This window comes from Rhamphochromis longiceps, linkage group LG2, assembly GCF_057381845.1.
Source record: "Rhamphochromis longiceps isolate RC_006_pf linkage group LG2, R_longiceps_female_GT1.1, whole genome shotgun sequence".
Lineage (NCBI taxonomy): Eukaryota > Metazoa > Chordata > Actinopteri > Cichliformes > Cichlidae > Rhamphochromis > Rhamphochromis longiceps.
Window position 1 is genome coordinate 5,872,867 of NC_140558.1, and position 19,945 is coordinate 5,892,811.

Consider the following 19,945-nt stretch of genomic DNA (forward strand, 5'->3'; position numbering starts at 1 on the left):
TGCACTGTATTTCCATTTCCATTTAATATTTTCCAGCAATTAAACCAGCTGGGAGGCAGCTATGCATGTAACACTGCAAGCTAGTTTGACTGCAGTACTCCTTTCCCTTATGTTAAAAAAACAACAACAAAACCCTTTCAAACAACTGTGTTATTCGTTCTGTCAGCTCTATAGCCCTACGGATAATGCTGACATTTTATTCAGCAATATAAACTCAGCCTTAGTTTCACATAGTAACTATGACCTTTAACCCCATTCTACTTTCCTCAGCTTCCTGTGCCAGGGGGTTCTTAAGGTGACAAATCACTGCTCAGGTTCATCTTCAATCTCCTGTGACACAGACTGCTCACAAAGAAGCCACGTCTGTAAATATTGTACCCAGGTTTGCCTTTATGAATTGCTTTGATTTATGAGTCTCCATCTCGTGTGTGTGTTTTGTGCTACTGAGTCAGTCATTTCCCAGTAACTACAACAGAGGTACAGAGGTATTTCCTGTGTAAGTGCGAAACAAATCCAGTATTGCAGTGTTTTGCTGTATATTATCCAGACAGATACATTTTTCACAAAGCCAGACTAGTCTGAAACAGCTAGACCTGTATTAAAATCGGAGAGCTGCTTCATAAGTATCCTAAATGATTAAAGTTGAAGTCAGTATACAAATGTGGTATATGTGCTTTTATGACCAGCACGGCGTTACTCTTGATCAGATGTAAGATGATCATGGCCCATGATTAAATTCATCTGCATTGGTTTTGCTGTGCTCATTCAGAAGAGATGCAGTGACTCTGTTGTCAGTTGCAAAGATGATAAGATTTCAGGATGTTTTCAGCTCCATTCTTTTAAAGGTTGTCTAGTCATCTTCACTTTTGTTTCAAAGCAGCAGTCAGCCCAATATTCCTCCTCCTCAACTCTCTTCGTGTGACTCTGATCCAGACATGAGTGGAATACCAAGTAGCTGGTCCGCCCGCTGGGCTGTGCTGAGCACTCAAACGCTTGGTGCAGTTACAACCTTCACCCAGGGTTTCCTAGATTATCTACCTCCTTACTGATGTTATCCACTGCTAGACTGTGGAATGTCTATTCAGCTTATGTGCTATATTTTAAACATGTTTCTGTCCATATCCGTGTTTGCTGAATGTTGTATCCTAAAACAATCCATGCAGCTTTTCACACGTCACACTACACAGTCCAAACAACTCTGCTGTGCCTGTTAATAAGCTTCTGATTTTAGTCTCTGTTTAAGTATTCTCAGCTCATACAGTGTATGCTTAGATCTAAGCTTTAAAGATGAGGTACACATATATATTGTCTTCCAAGCCTTTTGTTGTTTAGAGGAAAGATTATAGTATGTATTATATCTCAAACTGGTGATTCCCCCATTGAATAGAGGGACTGCAGTGCCATTTGTCTGCCTTTATCATCACTGCCTTAGTAATTCTCCAACATTCCCAGTGATTCACCTAGGAAGAGACATCAAATTCAGGGAATACTTCACCTTTAGTGCCTCTTGGTAACTATCAGGTACTTACAATGCCACGTGACATGCACTCCTAGGTATTTTCACGCTAATTCACACCTTCTGTCATGTGACTCTGAGAACCTGCAGTAGATTTAAATGGCCTGGACTCCCTCTGGATCCAAGCCTTAAACAGATGCTGCTTAAATTCTGCCGTTTTAGTTCATTTCAGGAATACTTTGAGGGAAGCTCCCATAGTGGAGGTGTTGGTTTAGTCATTGTAATCAAAAATGAATTTATATAAATCACTTTGTATAGTCTCACTTTGAGTAGAGCTGTTTTTATTTGGAAACCTGCATCCTAATACAATAATGAAAAAAGCACAGTTTTAAAGAACTCAATTCAGTCCTGTGGAAAACTAAGTACACCCTATGAGTCAACAGTTTGTAGAATCAGTTTGTAATTCTTTTCTGCAGGGCTTTATCAGTTTGTGACATTGTTGTGGAGGAACATTGGAACAAAGTCCAAAGTTCATGTTGCAAAATTGCCTTAGTTCATTGAGGTTTGTGGGCATTTGTATATTCTCAGCACTCTTCCCACCACAGAATTTCAATCAGTTGACTTTGACTCAGCTGATGCGACACTTTGATTCTTTTCACAAGTCCACGAGTTCAAGGTCACGATCAACTTAGTAACTGCAAGATCCACAGGAACTGTGTTTGACAGTTGCTTGTGCTGATGGTGCGATTGATTTTTGCCAAATGTGACGATAGTCAAACATCTCCACTTTGGTTTTGACTGTGCAAAGTACTTTCCAGAAGTCCTGAGGTTTGTTCAAATGCAACCCTTCCAATCACGCCACATTTAATTCCTATGGAAGCAGTAAGAGTGTGGTTAGTTTTGCATAAAACTATACAAAGTTATGTGTAAGCATGTGTTTTTAACACGATTCCATTCTGCAGCTACAATATTTTGGATAGCAAATTTTTCTGTTATCATTATTTAAAGGTGTCAGCTTGTCTTTTTCTGGCAACTTATGCATGAAAAGGTCTCCAGATGCACCAGTGCCAAGGTTCTGAGACCAACCAAATACATGTTAACACACAATCCTGATAACTTTGCAGTATAATGTCTGGAATGCCTTAGAAATCAAGGATCTGTTACATAAACTGGACTTTATCAGATTCACTCATTCATTTCCCAAGGTCTCGTGAATGTAGCTATTTTTGTTCTTTGCTTGAGTACCCTCTGTCTGTCTGTCACTACCTCTTACCCCAGATTCATTATGTTGAGTTGCCTTATCACTTCAGGAAACAGGCACTGACAGAATTTATTGATGTAGCTGTGATTACTGACAAGATGAGAGTGAGGCAGAGAGTTCAGAAACACTTATCCTCTTGGCCACAGTGCCCATTTATGAGCCAGAGTAAGAGTCAACTGTTGAGTCAAGTACTACAAACACATGGATTTGTATGTAGTACTGATGGGATACAAATTACTGCAATGTTCCCAGTTAATTTTTTATTTATTTCCAAACTATGTCGCTTGTATGGAAAAATAAGTTTTTTCAGCCATCAGAAATAGATAGAATAGATATAAAACATTTTCTCTTGCATTTTGAATCTTAAACACAGGAACGCAGCAGCCTTTGAGATATGCTGGTGCTGATTTTGTGCAGTAATTGAGCGGAGCCTGTATTTAACATGAAGAGAGACAAGCGGTAATATCAATGATTTAAGTGATGGCTTCAATCAAGGCTTATTTCCTTGCTTTTCTGCACACAGCATAAAGCAGCTGCGAATTTACACGGACTACTTTTCCACCAAGCAGTAAACAGAATTGGCTACTAGTATGTTTGTACATTGTATTGTAAATGTAACTACAGAGTACAACACAGATAATATTTGTCTATATGTGACTTGACTTAAAGAGTTTCCATGGAAACAGTTGAAGATGAAGTTAGAAGGCAGGATAAAAGCATTACTGAGTGGACGTAACAGACTAATGTTTTATTGATCGTCTGCTCTTAATTCTGTGGAAGGGAAACTCATCACACCCAGTAAAGAGAGGTGTGTTAGAAAAGGACCAGATTCAGTGATAAAGTTGTAAATGTAGGTTAAAACGTAAAAACTAACAAGGCTTCCATCTTTGTCTGAGAGAAAAAATGTACTCACGTGAGTAGAAACAGCTGAATTTACAACGTAATGTCTTCTTAGCCTAGCTGCCCTTCTTCACATTTACTATGTTCCTTCCTGTTTTTGAAACTGCAGTGATAAAAGATCACCAGCAATGTGTTTATGATCTCATATGTTATCTGTCTTCCTCACCCCATTAAAAAATACCAGTGCATGCTATCATTTGCTCTCTGTAAACCTTCATTGATCCTAAATGAATTTGAGACTCTGAGTGGGTGAAAAATGGCAAACGGACGATTCTAAGAGTTAGAGGATGCTTGATCAATAATTTAGAAGTGGCACAGTGCGGAGGCACACAAGTCTCCCACATTCATTTTTCATGCTTTCTGCTTAGCCCCACATCACCTGTGATAAAAATAAAAGATGGCCTGCTTTAGGGGTCATGGGTATTTGAATGGCTGTGTCGTATAGGAAACAATGACTGTCAAGTTTGGTGCAACCAAGCAGATTTAAAATGGACTAGAATTGCAGTGACAAGGACCATCTGTGTACTTGAATGAATATATGTGATGTTTTTGTTTTGCCTTATTTTGAACTGGAGTACACCCCCAAATGTTTGAGGTAAGCTTAGTCTACAAAACATCTTTTACTCAGAATAACCTATTTTCCAATCAGTAAAAAGCATTTAAGGATTTTCTTGCCTCAGCGTGTTGATTAAATACAAATTTCATCGGTGCAAATCTTAACTCTAGCAAAACCAGGATTAATGCTATTCAGTTTTGAACAAAGAGACAGATTTAGAAGATGGCACTGTTTTAAATATTTTATTTTCCTAGAACAAAGCCACATGTTTTTTTCAAGGGAGGAAAGGGAGGGGGTGAAATTGAGGCCTGTGAGAGCCCAAACACCGCGCGGCCCAATCAACAGAAGGCATCTCCCTAATACAAAGAGAAAGGATGACCCCCTCCCAGGGCCTCTCCCACCTCCCACTTCTCCTCCATCTGTCAGTGCCATAGCTGACAGGCAAAAGGGATACACACATACACACATTCTCTCTGACCTAGTCAACTTTTGCATGAGGGATGAGATAATGTTGTCCATATCAGATCAGTGCAGGGTTAATTTATGGAGTAACGGGGTGGATGATGAATTGGATGAATTCTGCGAATTACAGTGTTGTGATGTTTCTCAGACATTTCCACATTATGAAATTTGCTTAGTTCATCCATAGGTCAGTATTTGACGTGTAGTGGTCCTGTTAAACTGGAAAAATAATTTCTATTTAAGGCTAGATTACCTTTAAGACATTTTTTCGCTATTGACACAAATATTTCTTAACCAAAATAGTTCCATACCTAGTGAAATATCAGACATAAAAGTAATATTGGGCAGATTCCAAATACTTGCTTTCAAAGATGATTTTTACTCAAATGTGTGTTTATGCAACCCTGAATTGGATGAGTGGAAGAAAATTAATGGATAGATGGATGGTTGCTTATGTTGGTTCATTCCTAATTAAAAAGGATTTCTTCCTTTTGAAGTCATATAGAGATATGAGGCTTTGCTTTTGATGCAGTTTTAGCATCTGAGAAAATAAATGGCATGCTGCATTAGAGTATTAAATGAACAAAATTCATTAAAGACGATGACAGAAAAAGGAAAGACAATCTAATTCTGTGTCTGTGCATTCATTTCTAACACGAGAGATCCAATAAGAGAGATCAATTTTCCCACATACAGCTAGCATTTATTAGGGGTTTTGTGTGGGGACGGGGTGGTGGTGAGCCTGGTCAGACAGAGAGAGAAGAGAGAGCGAGATCTCAGTGGGGGGATGGTGTGCCTGTGTCAGCCTGAGTGTAATGGGCGTGCATGCGTCTCGTTGCTTTCCTTGTTCCTTTAATGCACCCCACCCCCCTTCCCCTGCAGTGAGCAGGTTTTTTTTCAGCTCCTGTGTGCCCCCATCTCCTCTGCGCATGTTTAATCAACCAGCATGGTTGCCATAACAACCACAGCGCAAAATCTGAGAATAGACCGGGTACTTGAGAGCCGTGACCCACTTACTGTATGTCAACAAATTCAGTGGGACAATAGTGAACGAGACACATTACACATAAAACCCCTTCAGGGCTAAAAGGTTGTTCCACACCAGGCCTGAAAGCTCAGCTACTGATTTCCTCTCTTCCTTTTTCACAGAGAGATGGAAGAGTCTAAACAGGACTGCGTGACTGTAGACGTGTCTTTTGTCTAAGCCAAGTTCACTCCAGGAACTAGGGGGCAAAAGTCAAAAACACAGCAAAAGAAACAAGGTTTTTGACTTTAGGTTTATGCATTTTAACCATGCAGGTATTTCCATTTCACAGGGTGGAATGAGTTTAATTTTCCTGATTGCCAACCTTATAAGCAGCCAAAACCAAAGAATGCAGGGATTTGAAGCACAGCTCCAAAACAATAGACCATAATGAGAGCATGTCTGCAGAGTCCAACAACAGTGGAGTACTTCATACTGCATATTAGTACTTCAATTTTTACTCAATAACAGTTTCCCGACACACTTTACCCTGAATGACCGAAATTTTAAGTAACATTTAAATTACATAAGCTAACACAACTCACAAGACACAATCATGTTGAGTGACAACAATATCATATTATCATTTTAAGATATTATCATTACAGTGAGCTAGTGTTTATCATCAATCTCAATGCAAGTAATTTTCAACACCTCTTTCCCTATGCCTATATCTATACCATTGTGTCATTGCTCAAAACAATAAGAGACCCCACATAAGGTTTTTAGCTGCTCCAGAAATAATTACTAGAACAATTGGTGGAACTCTCTTGACCTGGGCTGGGGCAGGCTTCAAAACAATAAGGGGCAGTAGAGGAGGACATAGGAGCTCTTAGATAGGCTGCTACTTATACATGAAGTAATATATTCATGAATGTGCTGCAAGTGAATAATATCTTCTAAATAATTTATTTCTTATCATATTTGGTAAAAATAAACAAGAAAACCCAAACAAATGTGGTTTTTATGTAGTGGAAAACCATTTGTCTGACCACAGCAACTATGTTCAAAGCAGCATCTCCTTGCCTTTAGCTTAATGCCGATTTGGCATTTATCAAGTCAACTGCAAACTCAAAGTGCATGAAACTCGGTGAACCTTTAAAACTACAACACAATTTTTCCATTGTGTATTACGGTCACACGATGTTACTGACATGATTGTAGACGGACAAAAATGAGATGCTCAACATGCAACCACATGCTAATCAAACAGAAGGACAAACGCTACCTTGCAGAGTAGATTCTTGGCTCAGGAAATGCTAACAGGTGTGCCTTTCTCAGTTTTTCCATTCAGCAACAGTTAGTACATCAAGTGTAAATGACCTGCAGAATCATGTTTGGTTTATTTATCCACAGTATTGCCCACCATATGGTCATTTCCAGAACTTTTAGCATATTTAGCCGTGTGTTCCTACTGGTCTAAACCTGCTTTTTCAACAGAAGGGCGCTGGACTGCTCCCTGCTGCTAATGGCCACTTTGGTACATAGAGTGCGCTCATACATTTGGCTAGCAGCTGAAGTGAACAGTGCCCACCTGGTGCATCTGACTCATAATCTGAGATTTGCAACCTCAGAAGAGGAAGACAGAAGGGCATTAGGATGCTGTGAGTGCACTCAGTGACACCTGCACCCCTTTGAGCTGGAAGTACCAATTTATCTACAGTCCGTTTGCTAGCTTGGATGATGTCTTCATCAGCAAAATGATAAAGAATTGTGCTTTAATATACATATGTAAACGATGATAAAATGCACATCACCAACTGTGGGGGCTCTGCTTCTACATCAGCGTTATGCAAAATGAGAAGCTTTTAAAATGTTGGTGTTTCTAGATGTCCAGTCTTACCAATTTCTGCACATTTATTGGGTAGAAGCTTGCTGTAGACAGAGGCCTGTCAAGTTATTATGTTTTCCTTAACAGTGTAAACTGTATGTATTTAATCTTTTCTATGATTTATCCCACTTTTTGCAATTAAGGTTAGATTGTGAGTTTTTGGTCAAAACTGATCAATGATTATTACAAACTATTACATATTTCTCCAGAAAAATCAAAGTGACATGGGCGAAAACATGACCATCATCAGAGGAGTCATTGCAATTATCTTTTGTCTTCACAAACTATAGAGGGGCTGTCAAATCAATAATTTAATAAACGATACAATAATTTAGGTAACCAACATATGTAAATTGCGTTGTGTAGCTGAGATATAATGTACGAATTGTGAACATTCTCAAAACTGTATTGTACATAGGTTATACTTTTTTATTGTGTCAACTTTATTTTTGTGGAACTAAGGTTCCGTGTGTTATTGTTGAAGTGGGACATTAATCAGTGTAACGCCACCTGCGGCCACATTGCGGGTGTGGGGTTTCCTAGCCAGAGCTGTACGGACTCCACACTGGTGAGGCACGCTTTCTGTAGCTCTTCTCCCTGTACTAAATTATCCATATAAATTCGGTGTATTTGTCTTTGTTAAGTATTGGCTCCTAGGGTTAAAAGCTCTCAAAGTGTTTTCAATCGCTTTGAGTGAGAAAAATGATATTTGGAACTGCGCTTTATCTGTTGTATCATCCGTTTGTGTGGAACTGACTTGTGTTAAACAGGGTGAGGAGAAGCCTGCTGCCGCTGTGTGACACTGATTTTGCTGCTGCACTCTGTTTTATAGGTATGTGTAAATGTGTAGTTTTTGTTTTATGTGTATAATGAGCTCATGTCCCGAGGCTGTGCTCTGAGCAGTATCTTCAGCCATGTTGGGAAGAGTTAAAAAGTTGTTTGAATATGTATTATGCAATTGACCTATTTTAATGGGAATTTGAATGTTATACGTTATTGTTAGTGATTCCATAATTGTCTCTGTTTTACCCCACTGTAATATTTGATTTTGAAGTGGCGGTTGTGAAAATTATTATTTTGATAAGTTGTATTTTCTTTTATATGATGCAAGCAGAGCTGTACGGACTCCACACTGGGTGAGGAGAAGCCTGCTGCCGCTGTGTGACACTGATTTTGCTGCTGCACTCTGTTTTATAGGAATAAACCCTGTTTCCAGCCAGTCCGTGTCTGTTGTCACAACGCAGTCGTCCATTTCACATCTGCTACATAAAAGTGGTGCCGTGACCCGGATGCATCTGATCAGCCGCTGCCGATCGCTGAGGTTGAGCTGAACACTTCCGACACCTGTAATATAAGTAAAATTATTCTGTGGGTCAGCAAAAAATTTCCAGTGTTCTGTTAGTAGGCATTTCTCCCAGTTACACCTGTTAGAGTCTAACTGAGCCGTGTTTACTTGTGTTGTATTTTTCTGAGTGATAGGTATTTTTGTATTCCTTTTGTTTCTGATCCCCTTTGTAGTTATTGCTAACCTCCTGTAAGCAACATGGCTGGTAGGGGCCAAGACTCCTTTAACCTTTTCACGCCAGTTGCTGGGAGAGGTTGGAGACTGTCTGGGGCAGATGAAGTGAGAGACAGGTCTATAATGTCGCGTGATGAGCCAGCAGAGTCAGATGACATTATTCGAAATAAAGCTCATGAGCGCCAGTCCTCAACCCCTGCTTTGAGCGACGACAGCACACACAAAGAGCTACGTGAGCTCATTGGTGAATTGGGAACCCAGATAGGTGAATCAATCGCTAGCCGGCTACTATCCAGTCAAGTCCCACTTGGTCCAAACCAGACAGCTCCAGCCGAGTCCCCCAAAGTTAAGAGCCCTGACACCACTCTCGACCTCTCCAAAGTGAACTTAGTGGTCCGACAAGATATCAAAGACCCACCTATGTACAGAGGTGATGATGCGGATAAGTACTCTGTTCATGAGTGGATAGACATGATGGAAGTGTACTTAGAGAAGAGAGGGTTGTCTAGAGCTGTGCAGGTGGATGAAGTCTTAAACCACCTCCTCGGCAGAGCTAAAAACATTGTTAAGGTGGGTTTGAAAAGTAACTCATGTTCTGGTGTAGTGACCAACCCTGAGACCATCTATGCCATACTCAGGCGTTATTTTAGTGATAGTCCTGGCTCCTGTCAACCACTGGCTGACTTCTATGCCACCCAAGCAGTTGCAAAAGAGACCCCAGTAGACTATTGGGTGAGGCTTAATATCGCTGCTGAGGCAGCTGACAAGCATTTACAGCGTCAGGGAGGCAAAATGGAGAACATGGAGGCAGAGATAGCCATGATGTTTATCAGAAATTGTCCTGATCCCAGCCTCGCCTGTGTTTTCAAATGTAAGCCCATCAGTAAATGGACAGTAATGGAGGTTCAGGAAGCCATTGATGAACACCAAAGAGAGTGTCATGCAAAAAAGAGGAGCCTGGGCTCTGCCAGACCCCATCCCCTCCTCGTGGCCACTGCCACAACCACAAGCGAGTCGCCTGAGTTTGAACTGAACCATGCCCAAGTAGGTACAGTAAAATGTTCCCAGGACAGCCCGGGTAAGGCTGCTGGAGCTGCCGCTTCAGACCCAAGTGCTCTAGACCGCGTGCTCAGTATGCTGGAGAGGGTGTTAGAGCGCTCCAACCAGCCTGTCCACCCCGTAATTAGACCACAGCCTCTAGCCTCAGCCAGGTTCCCTTCGTGCCAGGTTTGTGGCAATAGCTCACATTCCACGCGCACTCACTGCATGAGAGAGAGGAGATGTCTAGGTTGCCTGGAGGTTGGGCATCAGAGGAAAGACTGCCCCAGAGGAGCTGAGCCCATTACCCAGCAAAATAATCCCCAGGGAAACTAGGGTGCTTGCACTTGAGAGGGGACAGTGTGAGCGAAGAGTGTGAAACCCTCAATCCCAGTGATGACATACAGACTGTATACAAAGAAAGCCTGAAGTGTGCCCCACCTGGTACTGTTGTACTTTCCCAGAATATAGTAAGACTTGATGAGGCAGACAGCCTATTTTACACGAATGCATTGGTGAATGACAAAGTCTCTTTGCAGGCCCTTCTTGATACAGGTTCCATGGCGTGTACCTTGAGCGAAGAGGCGGAGCGAGAGTTAAAGAGCGCTGGGGTCGCATTGGAATTAAGCGACACTCGTACCGACATTGTGCTAGTGGGCTGTGGTGGAGTTCAGGTTAAACCCAAGAGTATATGCGAGTTGAAAATGGAAGTGTATGATTGTACGTTCAGAGTGCCTGCCCTAGTGGTCCCCGGTCAGAAAGATCAGTTGATTTTAGGGACAAATGTTATCAAACACCTCCTCAGACACTTCAGGCTGTCCCCCCATTTCTGGCAAGTCCTGAGCAAACCCGAATCAGCAGAAGCGCCTGAAATAGTGCAGTTTCTGAATATGCTGTCTGGCATTAACCGGTGGAGGGGTGACAAAATGCCAGATGTCATTGGCACTGTCAAACTAGCTCAGGCAGTGACTCTACTCCCCAAGCAAGAGCACCTTGTATGGGGCAGACTGCCAGCGTCATCACCCCTTTCCGAGGGCAGCGCCATTCTGGTTGAACCACCAAAATCGCAAACTCATAAAAAAGGTGTCATTGTCTGTAGAACTGTGGTTTCTATGAGTGGCGATAGGTGGGTCCCTGTTCGAATCCTGAACACATGTGATAAGCCTATCACATTGAGACGAAACGCTAAGGTAGCAGATGCTTCCGCTTGTGTAGCTGTTGAAGATCTCGAAGTGGCTTCTGACCAAAACCCAAGTGAGACCCTTAGGGTCCAGAGCCAGACAGTGTGTAGTGACGCACAGAGTAGCCCTCCTTCCTGCCCTAGCCTGCGTGACAGCTTGCAGAAGATGGGGTTGGAGGACCTAGACCTCGACTCTTGTGAAGTCTCAGACCACTGGAAGGCTCAGGTACTGCAACTGATCCACAGGTATGAGGATGTCTTTTCCAAGGGTAAGCTGGACTGTGGACTGGCAAAGGATTTTGTCCATCGCATCCATTTGTCTGACGACAGGCCGTTCAGACTTCCTTATCGGCGCGTCCCTCCAGGGCAGTACCACAAGTTGCGGCAGGTGCTCACAGAGATGGAGGAGCGAGAGCTGATCCGCAAATCCAACAGTGAGTGGGCGTCCCCACTGGTACTGGTGTGGAAGAAGAATGGAGATCTCAGAATATGCGTGGACTACCGCTGGTTGAACGCACGCACAGTCAAGGATGCCCATCCCTTGCCCCACCAGTCAGACTGTCTAGCAGCCCTGGGAGGTAACGCAATTTTCAGTGCCATGGATCTCACCTCTGGCTTCTACAATATTGAGATGGCAGAGGAGGACAAAAAGCTAACGGCCTTCACAACACCAATGGGGCTCTACGAGTTTAACAGACTCCCCCAAGGCCTGTGCAACAGTCCGGCGAGCTTCATGCGTCTCATGATGGGCATATTTGGCGACCAGAATTTCCTAACCCTGCTGTGCTACCTCGACGACCTGCTTGTTTATGCACCCGATGAAGCAGAGGCTCTCAGGAGGTTGGAGATTGTGTTTAGCAGACTACGTGCCCATGGACTGAAGCTGGCCCCCAAAAAATGTCATCTGCTCCGGAGGAGTGTGAGATTTCTGGGCCATGTTGTGACTGAAGGCGGGGTTTCGACCGATCCTGACAAGGTTAAGGCGGTCACCGCTATCTCAGAGGCTGATCTCATGATGGAGGACGGGGTTACGCCATCCCAGAAGAAGATAAAGTCATTTCTGGGTATGGTAATGTACTACCAGCACTTCATACAGGACTGTTCTAAGATTGCCAGACCCCTTTTTACCCTGACTGCCGCTCCCAAAGGAAAGAAAGTAAACGCTCGAGGTGCTGCTTCTTTCCGGAGGCTCAGCCCAAGTGATTGGAAGAAGGAGCATGTTGACTCGTTTGAACGCTTGAAGGCTGCACTCCTCGACTCCGTTGTGCTTGCTCACCCTGATTTCAACAAACCGTTTATCTTGTCGACAGATGCTTCACAGGACGGCTTGGGTGCCGTGCTGTCACAAGTCCAAGAGGGCGAGAGTAAAGCACGTCCCGTTGCATTTGCCAGCAAGGCCCTCGCCCGTGCACAGAGAAACTACCCCGCCCATCGCCTTGAGTTTCTGGCGCTAAAGTGGTCTGTCTGTGACAAATTCAGCCACTGGTTGAAGGGGCATAGCTTTACCGTCTGGACAGACAATAACCCCCTAACATATATTCTCACGAAGCCCAAGCTTGATGCATGTGAACAGAGGTGGGTGTCAAAGCTGTCCCCCTACGACTTCAGCATCAAGTACATTCCTGGCAGTAAAAATGTCGTTGCAGATGCACTGAGCAGGCAGCCATTCGTTCACAACCGTGTTAGTCAGAGACTCATGACTGAACCCTATGCAACCCTGTTAGAGGAGTCGCAACAGGTCAAAGAAATCTCGGTTCAGGATGCATTCAGGCTCAGTGCCAACCACCAAAGTGTTGAGTGTTTGGCCCCTGCAGAGAGCCTAGGGTGTTGTTCCCTGACTAATGATGAAGTTTCCGCAGTCTTCGCAGGCCACGCTGAGTGGGACCAAGGCTCAAAACAGAGAGCAATCTCCTGGTTGACTCAAGAGCTAGATCGGTTTCCCTCACTAGGCCAGAACACCTTGTCTGCCTTCTCGCTCCAGGAGCTACAGGAGGAGCAGAGAGCAGATGTGACACTGTCTCAAGTCATTCCGTTCGTCGTACGTGGTCGGCGTCCATCACGTAGAGAAAGAGCTCACCTGTCGCACAGAGCGCAAAAGACGATGAAACAGTGGGAAAAGTTGAAAGTGTTGGATGGTATCCTGTACAGAGTGAGCAAAGACCTGCTCACTGGCAAAAAGCGCCATCAGTACGTGACCCCATCCACATTAATCAGTCAAGTCCTGTCAGGTGTCCATGATGATGCTGGCCATCAGGGCCAAAGCAGAACTCTGTACCTAGCCAGGCAGAGATTTTTCTGGATCAACATGGAGCATGACATTCGCGAGCATGTCAAGTGCTGTAAACGTTGTGTTGTCAGCAAAACACTCGAGCCTGAGGGGAGGGCTCCTCTTGAAAGCATTAAAACTACCGGTCCTCTTGAGCTCGTCTGCATAGACTTCTGGTCCGCAGAGGATCACAGGGGCAAGAGTGTGGATGTTCTAGTAGTGACTGACCATTTCACCAAGATGGCCCATGCTTTCCAGTGCTCAGATCAGACGGCAAAACAAGTTGCGCGCCAGTTGTGGGACAGATATTTCTGTGTCTATGGCTTCCCTCAAAGGATCCATTCAGACCAGGGCACCAATTTTGAGAGTGAGTTGATCCAAGAGCTGCTGCAAGTGGCCGGGGTGCAGAAGTCAAGAACGACACCTTACCACCCTATGGGTAACGGTCACACCGAAAGGTTTAACAGGACCTTGGGAAATATGATCAGAGCCCTACCTCCGAGGGAGAAGCACAAGTGGCCTCAGATGTTGCAGACATTGACCTTTGTCTACAACTGCACCGCTCATGAGTCCACTGGTTACGCACCGTTCTTCCTAATGTACGGGCGTATCCCCAGGTTACCAGTGGATGTCATGTTTCACAATGTTGCAAGGGACAATGATGTAACAGACTATGACAGTTATGTAAAAAGGATGAGAGATGACCTCAGAGAAGCACTCGCATTGGCCCAGACTAACACCGGAGCTAGTCAGCAGCGTCAAGCAGACCTGTACAACAAAAAGCAGAAAGGTGTTGACATTGAGGAAGGAGATCGTGTCCTTTTGGCAAACAAGGGCGAACGGGGTCGTAGGAAGTTAGCTGATAGGTGGGAGTCGACCATCTACACTGTGATCTCCAAGAACCCCACATGCCACACGTATCGCATCAGGAACGTCAAGAGTGGACAGGAGAAAGTTGTCCATAGGAACTTGCTTTTGCAGGCTAATTTCCTGCCCATAGAGTCCGAGGGCGAACCAGAGATGTCTTTTGCCAGTGAATCAGAACTCGGCCAGGAGCAGAGTCAATCTGATGGAGAATCCCCTGTCGCTGATCCTGAGGACGATTGTACTGAACGCACAGCCCGTTGGGTGGCTCAGATGACGGATGACTGTGTCCCGGCTCCTAGAGGACCCCAAGAGTGTGACAGTATTGGAGACAGTGTCTGTGCGCAGTTGGATGATGAGGAGCATCAGGACAGTGACAGTGCCAGTAGTGAAGTAGCTGCTTACCCTGAAGTAGATGATGACAACAACAGCAGGGCTTGCACTACCCCAGTTGAGGAGGGAACACTACCAAGTATCAGTTACCCTGAAAGTCAGCCAGTCAGCGAGGTTGGGAGCCTCGTGAAACATGGTGGTGTACCCCCAAGTAATGCAGCAGGCCAGATCAGGACGAGAGTGGGTCGAATAGTGAAGCCTGTGAATAGGTTAATCCAGACTATGAAGCAAAGAAACCTACAAACAGGCAATGTAGTGAGCAGCTTTGTCAAGAACTTGTTTCTGTGAGGGCTACTTGTTTTATATGTTGGGTGATTTTCATGTCAGATGTTAACACCTATTTTGAGATTGTCTTCAGCTCAGAGTACTATTCATCATATAGTAGCTGTTACCGTGTTGTTTGTTCAGGATAGTGTATAAGGCACTTTCTCTTGCGAGTAAACATTAGGGGGTCTGGCCAACTTTCTTCTGTTTACTTTCCCCATGAGTTGGGAAACATATTTGTTGCACGTATCACCGGGTAGTGAATTTCCAGATCACTGACAGTTACGAATTGTTATATGTGACGCTCAGTTGCTCACCCTTACCTAACGGGTTTTGAGAAGTTCAGGGGGGAGTATGTAGCTGAGATATAATGTACGAATTGTGAACATTCTCAAAACTGTATTGTACATAGGTTATACTTTTTTATTGTGTCAACTTTATTTTTGTGGAACTAAGGTTCCGTGTGTTATTGTTGAAGTGGGACATTAATCAGTGTAACGCCACCTGCGGCCACATTGCGGGTGTGGGGTTTCCTAGCCAGAGCTGTACGGACTCCACACTGGTGAGGCACGCTTTCTGTAGCTCTTCTCCCTGTACTAAATTATCCATATAAATTCGGTGTATTTGTCTTTGTTAAGTATTGGCTCCTAGGGTTAAAAGCTCTCAAAGTGTTTTCAATCGCTTTGAGTGAGAAAAATGATATTTGGAACTGCGCTTTATCTGTTGTATCATCCGTTTGTGTGGAACTGACTTGTGTTAAACAGGGTGAGGAGAAGCCTGCTGCCGCTGTGTGACACTGATTTTGCTGCTGCACTCTGTTTTATAGGTATGTGTAAATGTGTAGTTTTTGTTTTATGTGTATAATGAGCTCATGTCCCGAGGCTGTGCTCTGAGCAGTATCTTCAGCCATGTTGGGAAGAGTTAAAAAGTTGTTTGAATATGTATTATGCAATTGACCTATTTTAATGGGAATTTGAATGTTATACGTTATTGTTAGTGATTCCATAATTGTCTCTGTTTTACCCCACTGTAATATTTGATTTTGAAGTGGCGGTTGTGAAAATTATTATTTTGATAAGTTGTATTTTCTTTTATATGATGCAAGCAGAGCTGTACGGACTCCACACTGGGTGAGGAGAAGCCTGCTGCCGCTGTGTGACACTGATTTTGCTGCTGCACTCTGTTTTATAGGAATAAACCCTGTTTCCAGCCAGTCCGTGTCTGTTGTCACAACGCAGTCGTCCATTTCACATCTGCTACAGTTGCATAATACTTGGTCTCCAGAACCACCATCTTGGCGCATGGTGATAAACGTGACTTGAAATACCGTAATTGTCGGGCTATAAGCCGCTACTTTTTGCACAAGCTTTGAACCCTGCGGCTTTTAGTCAGGTGCGGCTTTTCTATGGATTGTCCATGATTTTTGTGATATCGTAAGACGATTTGTTTTGTTTGTTCCGCTGTTGTACGGCACTACGTTGCCTGGCGGAAGGATCGGGGTTCAAGAGTGGTATGTTAGTCACATGTCCGTCCGCCAGGCAACGTAGTGCCGTACGAAGTAGCGCGAAAAACAAACTTCAAAGTAGCGCTACGCATTCAGCAGGAGGCGTGGATGACGAGCGGCGATAAACTTGCGAAAAGCAAGTTATGCCCAACTCCACCGGTGGATTCTGACAGCGTGGAAAAGTGCGAAAACATCCACGATCACCAACGGATTTTGAAGGGCTGGACTGCTGCATGATGGAGAGGAGGACACCGCCACGGCCCTTCTGAGGGTGTTCGACTCTGACACTGACAATGAGGATTTCTTTGGTTTTGAAAGTGACAACGAAGGAGAGAAGCGGAGAGTGGATGACGAAGCCATCCTGAGCCTGTTCGTTTCCGACATTGGAGAAGAGGACTTTGGTGGTTTTAGTGCGCAGGAAGAAGAGAAAGATGGTGAATGACTGACTTTTCTTCTTGTTAAAGCCGTGTCACTGCACCTGAGCCTAAAAGGTAGTCCGAATCTATTTTTCTGGTGTGCTGTAGGTTACTGTTATGTACTACATGTGCAAATATGTACCCATAACTTGTTTTTCAAAATATTAATAAAAGGGGTGTGTCTCCAAACAGCCATCTCTTTCCTGACAATTCCCTTTGTGCATATTCTCTTACATATGATAAGTCAACATTGAAACACCTGCGGCTTTTATTCAGGTGCGGCTAATGTATGTACAAAACAGGATTTTCCCCTGATTTTAGCTTGTGCGGCTAATATTCAGGTGCGCTTTGTAGTCCGGGAAATACGGTACTTAAAATAGTGACACTATTGATTTTTCATTCAAAAGGAAAGTCTAAGCTATAACCTTTCAAACACAATACTAACTAACAAGACCAGGGTGTATTTTCTTGTGTTATTTGTTTTTTAATGGTTAAATAATAATAGCCTATGATTTACGAAAAAGGCTGTATGTTTAGACATCGAGCCACTCAGGATCCCAGGCAGTGTCTTTTTATGCACAAATTTCTATGATTTCTGCTACACATGGTCTACAGAATAATTGTTCAGTTTTGTCATTGGAAGGTACAACATGGAAATTATTCTAACAACCAAACTGCCTGATGATATGCTGGAGAAGCTGCGCAATCTTAACTACTGTGGAAACCAGTTCAGTAGTTCTCAGTGTTGTCTAGAGCGGACTTATGATAGAAGGCGTCGGGCTAAAAACAAACATTAGCTGGTTAGCTGGTTGGTGTGTATTGGTCACTTTCCAAGAGCTTCAGCCTTTAGTTTACTGTATAAAACAACACACGGCTTATTTCCTCATATTCACGTGATGATTTTAGTTTTTTTTCAAGTTCAAGGGGAGAAATCAAATGCTTGCTTGTGTTGACACATGGGCAGTGATTCATAAAAGCACCCTAGTGTGAGAAGCAGGTTGCATATGTCAAAGCAGAGCCTCTGCTGTAACAGGTTATTAACAGTCAATTTGGTTTTAATAAGCTTTTGTTCAAGAAAAATGAGCTTGCAGAGCTTGCTTTATATGAGTACGTGCTAAATAATTACATTAATATTCTGCCCAAATTAATGGATCTGACAGATGGCTTTATTATCGAACTGTCATCCAAAAATTGCCCATAGGGACGCCACTAAAGGTTGTTTGATCAAAATCTATAGGTTTTCTAGAACTTCTCCTACTACGCTGCTTAGTCAAGCAGTTTGATTAAGCTCACTATATTCTCCCAAGCTTCTCATTTTCTTTTTCACTCTGTGCTGCAATCATTTCTGACTCTACATATGCGCCTCTTCTTGTCTCTCTTCCTCCCACATTCTTAGACACAGCAAACTATTCCTGTGCTTCTGAAATGTCATCAACAGGAGTGGGTGAAGAGGGAGTAGATAATGACTTTGCCAGCGCCATGGCAACTGTTTCAGTTCGTGTGTGTGCCTGTAAGTAGTGCTAAGTTGCAGGGAAGAGCGACAGGAGGCAACACAAACATATGCCTGACACAATAAATCTGAGAGAGAAGGAGGCAAGGGAGGTGAAATAAAAACGTGTTTTCTACATGAGAACAGCATCCTCTTTACCTTTGGTATTGTGTCATTCTTTAACAAAAAATATCTTTTTCCAATCCACTGATGAGAAAATACACTTGCTTTATACTGTTGCAACCATATACTGAATCATTCATGCAGAGAAACAAGATGCGGAGGTGTGAAGTATAAATAGCAATTCAGCTCTGCACAAAGCATACACTGCCCCTCCTAAGTGAATGAAAAAAGAACCCCTAAAAACTCCTCCTGCAACAAATGCACAGTGAATATTGCAAAGCACTGCTGCATCATACAGCACCTCGGTTTTTCCGACACAAAGGACAGAACCTGAAAGCTGCTGGTTTAAAGACTAGTAATAATGGTAGTTCAGTTTGGTTCCATGCTCTTCGTGTTTCTCTCTGTCATCACGACAAGCATGAAAGACACATCAAGCAAACAAAGGCAGTCCAGCCCTTGCTGTAGCAGTTCACACCCCTGTGACTACCCAGACAGCACATACAGACGTGCACTTTTCAGTGGAGTGCTGATACTCAGTGGACAAAAGAATTCCCACAAACAGATGCTCTTTTATTCAAAGAGGGTATGGCTTACATTTGTGCAGTTGTCTCTGCAAAGACACTACTGACACTGACAAAAGCAAACATACATAAATGAATTCATCAGAACATGCAAAGATTTACTTTCTTACCTTTCTGGGTCTGCCCCTCATCCATGTCTTCTTCCATTTTGCTTTTTCTTCTTTTTTAAGTAGCTATCGATTAGTAAATAAATGTCCTGTGTAGGTTTAAGATCGTATTTATTTAAGGAGTAATCCACACATCAGTTCCCCTTTCTTTCTCTATACTCACTTTCTCTCTCTCTCTTTCTCTCTCTCTCTCTCTGAACACTTAGATTGGCTGTCAGGTGTGGTTTCTGTCAAGTGACTGGGCGATGCAAAGGATCACTTAGCCTTTGTGGTACTGTCCATTGCAAACCGCTGTGGCAAGTGCAGAACGCCTCCTTGGTCCCTGGTGGAGGAGGAGGAGGAGGAGAGGAGTAGCAGGGCTGGCTTGAGCTGAGGGTGGTCTCTGTGGTTTGAAGGAAAGCGCATGTGTGACAAAGAGCCATGCATTTGAAAAAGGGAGGTGTGTGGAAAATGTTGGATTAAAACACTAAAAGCAGCAACGGTGGTAGAACCTAAGCCAGAATCAAGATCTTTTCACTGTGTTGTCTAGACAGTTGTGTTCATGAGTGTTGGTGACTATTCCTTGTCTCACCCTCCCTAAACAACACCCCCTCTCAGACAGAATGGTTAAGCCCATCACCCACCAACCCCCCTTCCCATGCGAGGCTGCGGCTGCTCTATATTAGCACAACCTCTCATTAAATAAGTGAGGGGGTACATCTGATTTCGAAA

At 43.5% G+C, this 19,945-nt stretch overlaps 2 protein-coding genes across 3 annotated transcripts in view; one reads left to right on the plus strand and one right to left on the minus strand.

The window, feature by feature from the left end:
* Positions 1-19,614, minus strand: part of gpm6aa (glycoprotein M6Aa) — a 29,187-nt gene extending 9,573 nt beyond the window's left edge. The window contains exon 1 of the mRNA XM_085415720.1: positions 19,238-19,614. Within this exon, the coding sequence (XP_085271846.1) occupies positions 19,238-19,274 (37 nt within the window). The 5' untranslated portion in view covers positions 19,275-19,614. The remainder of the gene's footprint in view (positions 1-19,237) is intronic.
* LOC146676866 (uncharacterized) lies at positions 7,937-11,350 on the plus strand. 2 transcript variants are annotated; one of them, XM_085415679.1, is made up of 2 exons: positions 7,937-8,322; positions 8,605-11,350. In XM_085415679.1, exon 2 carries the CDS (start codon positions 9,034-9,036, stop codon positions 10,381-10,383), a length of 1,350 nt encoding a protein of 449 aa, XP_085271805.1. In that variant the 5' UTR covers positions 7,937-8,322; positions 8,605-9,033; the 3' UTR covers positions 10,384-11,350. The 2 variants fall into 2 exon arrangements, with proteins under 2 accessions (XP_085271805.1, XP_085271814.1); XM_085415688.1 differs by having other exon boundaries at positions 8,688-11,350.
* Positions 19,615-19,945: the final 331 nt, after the last annotated feature.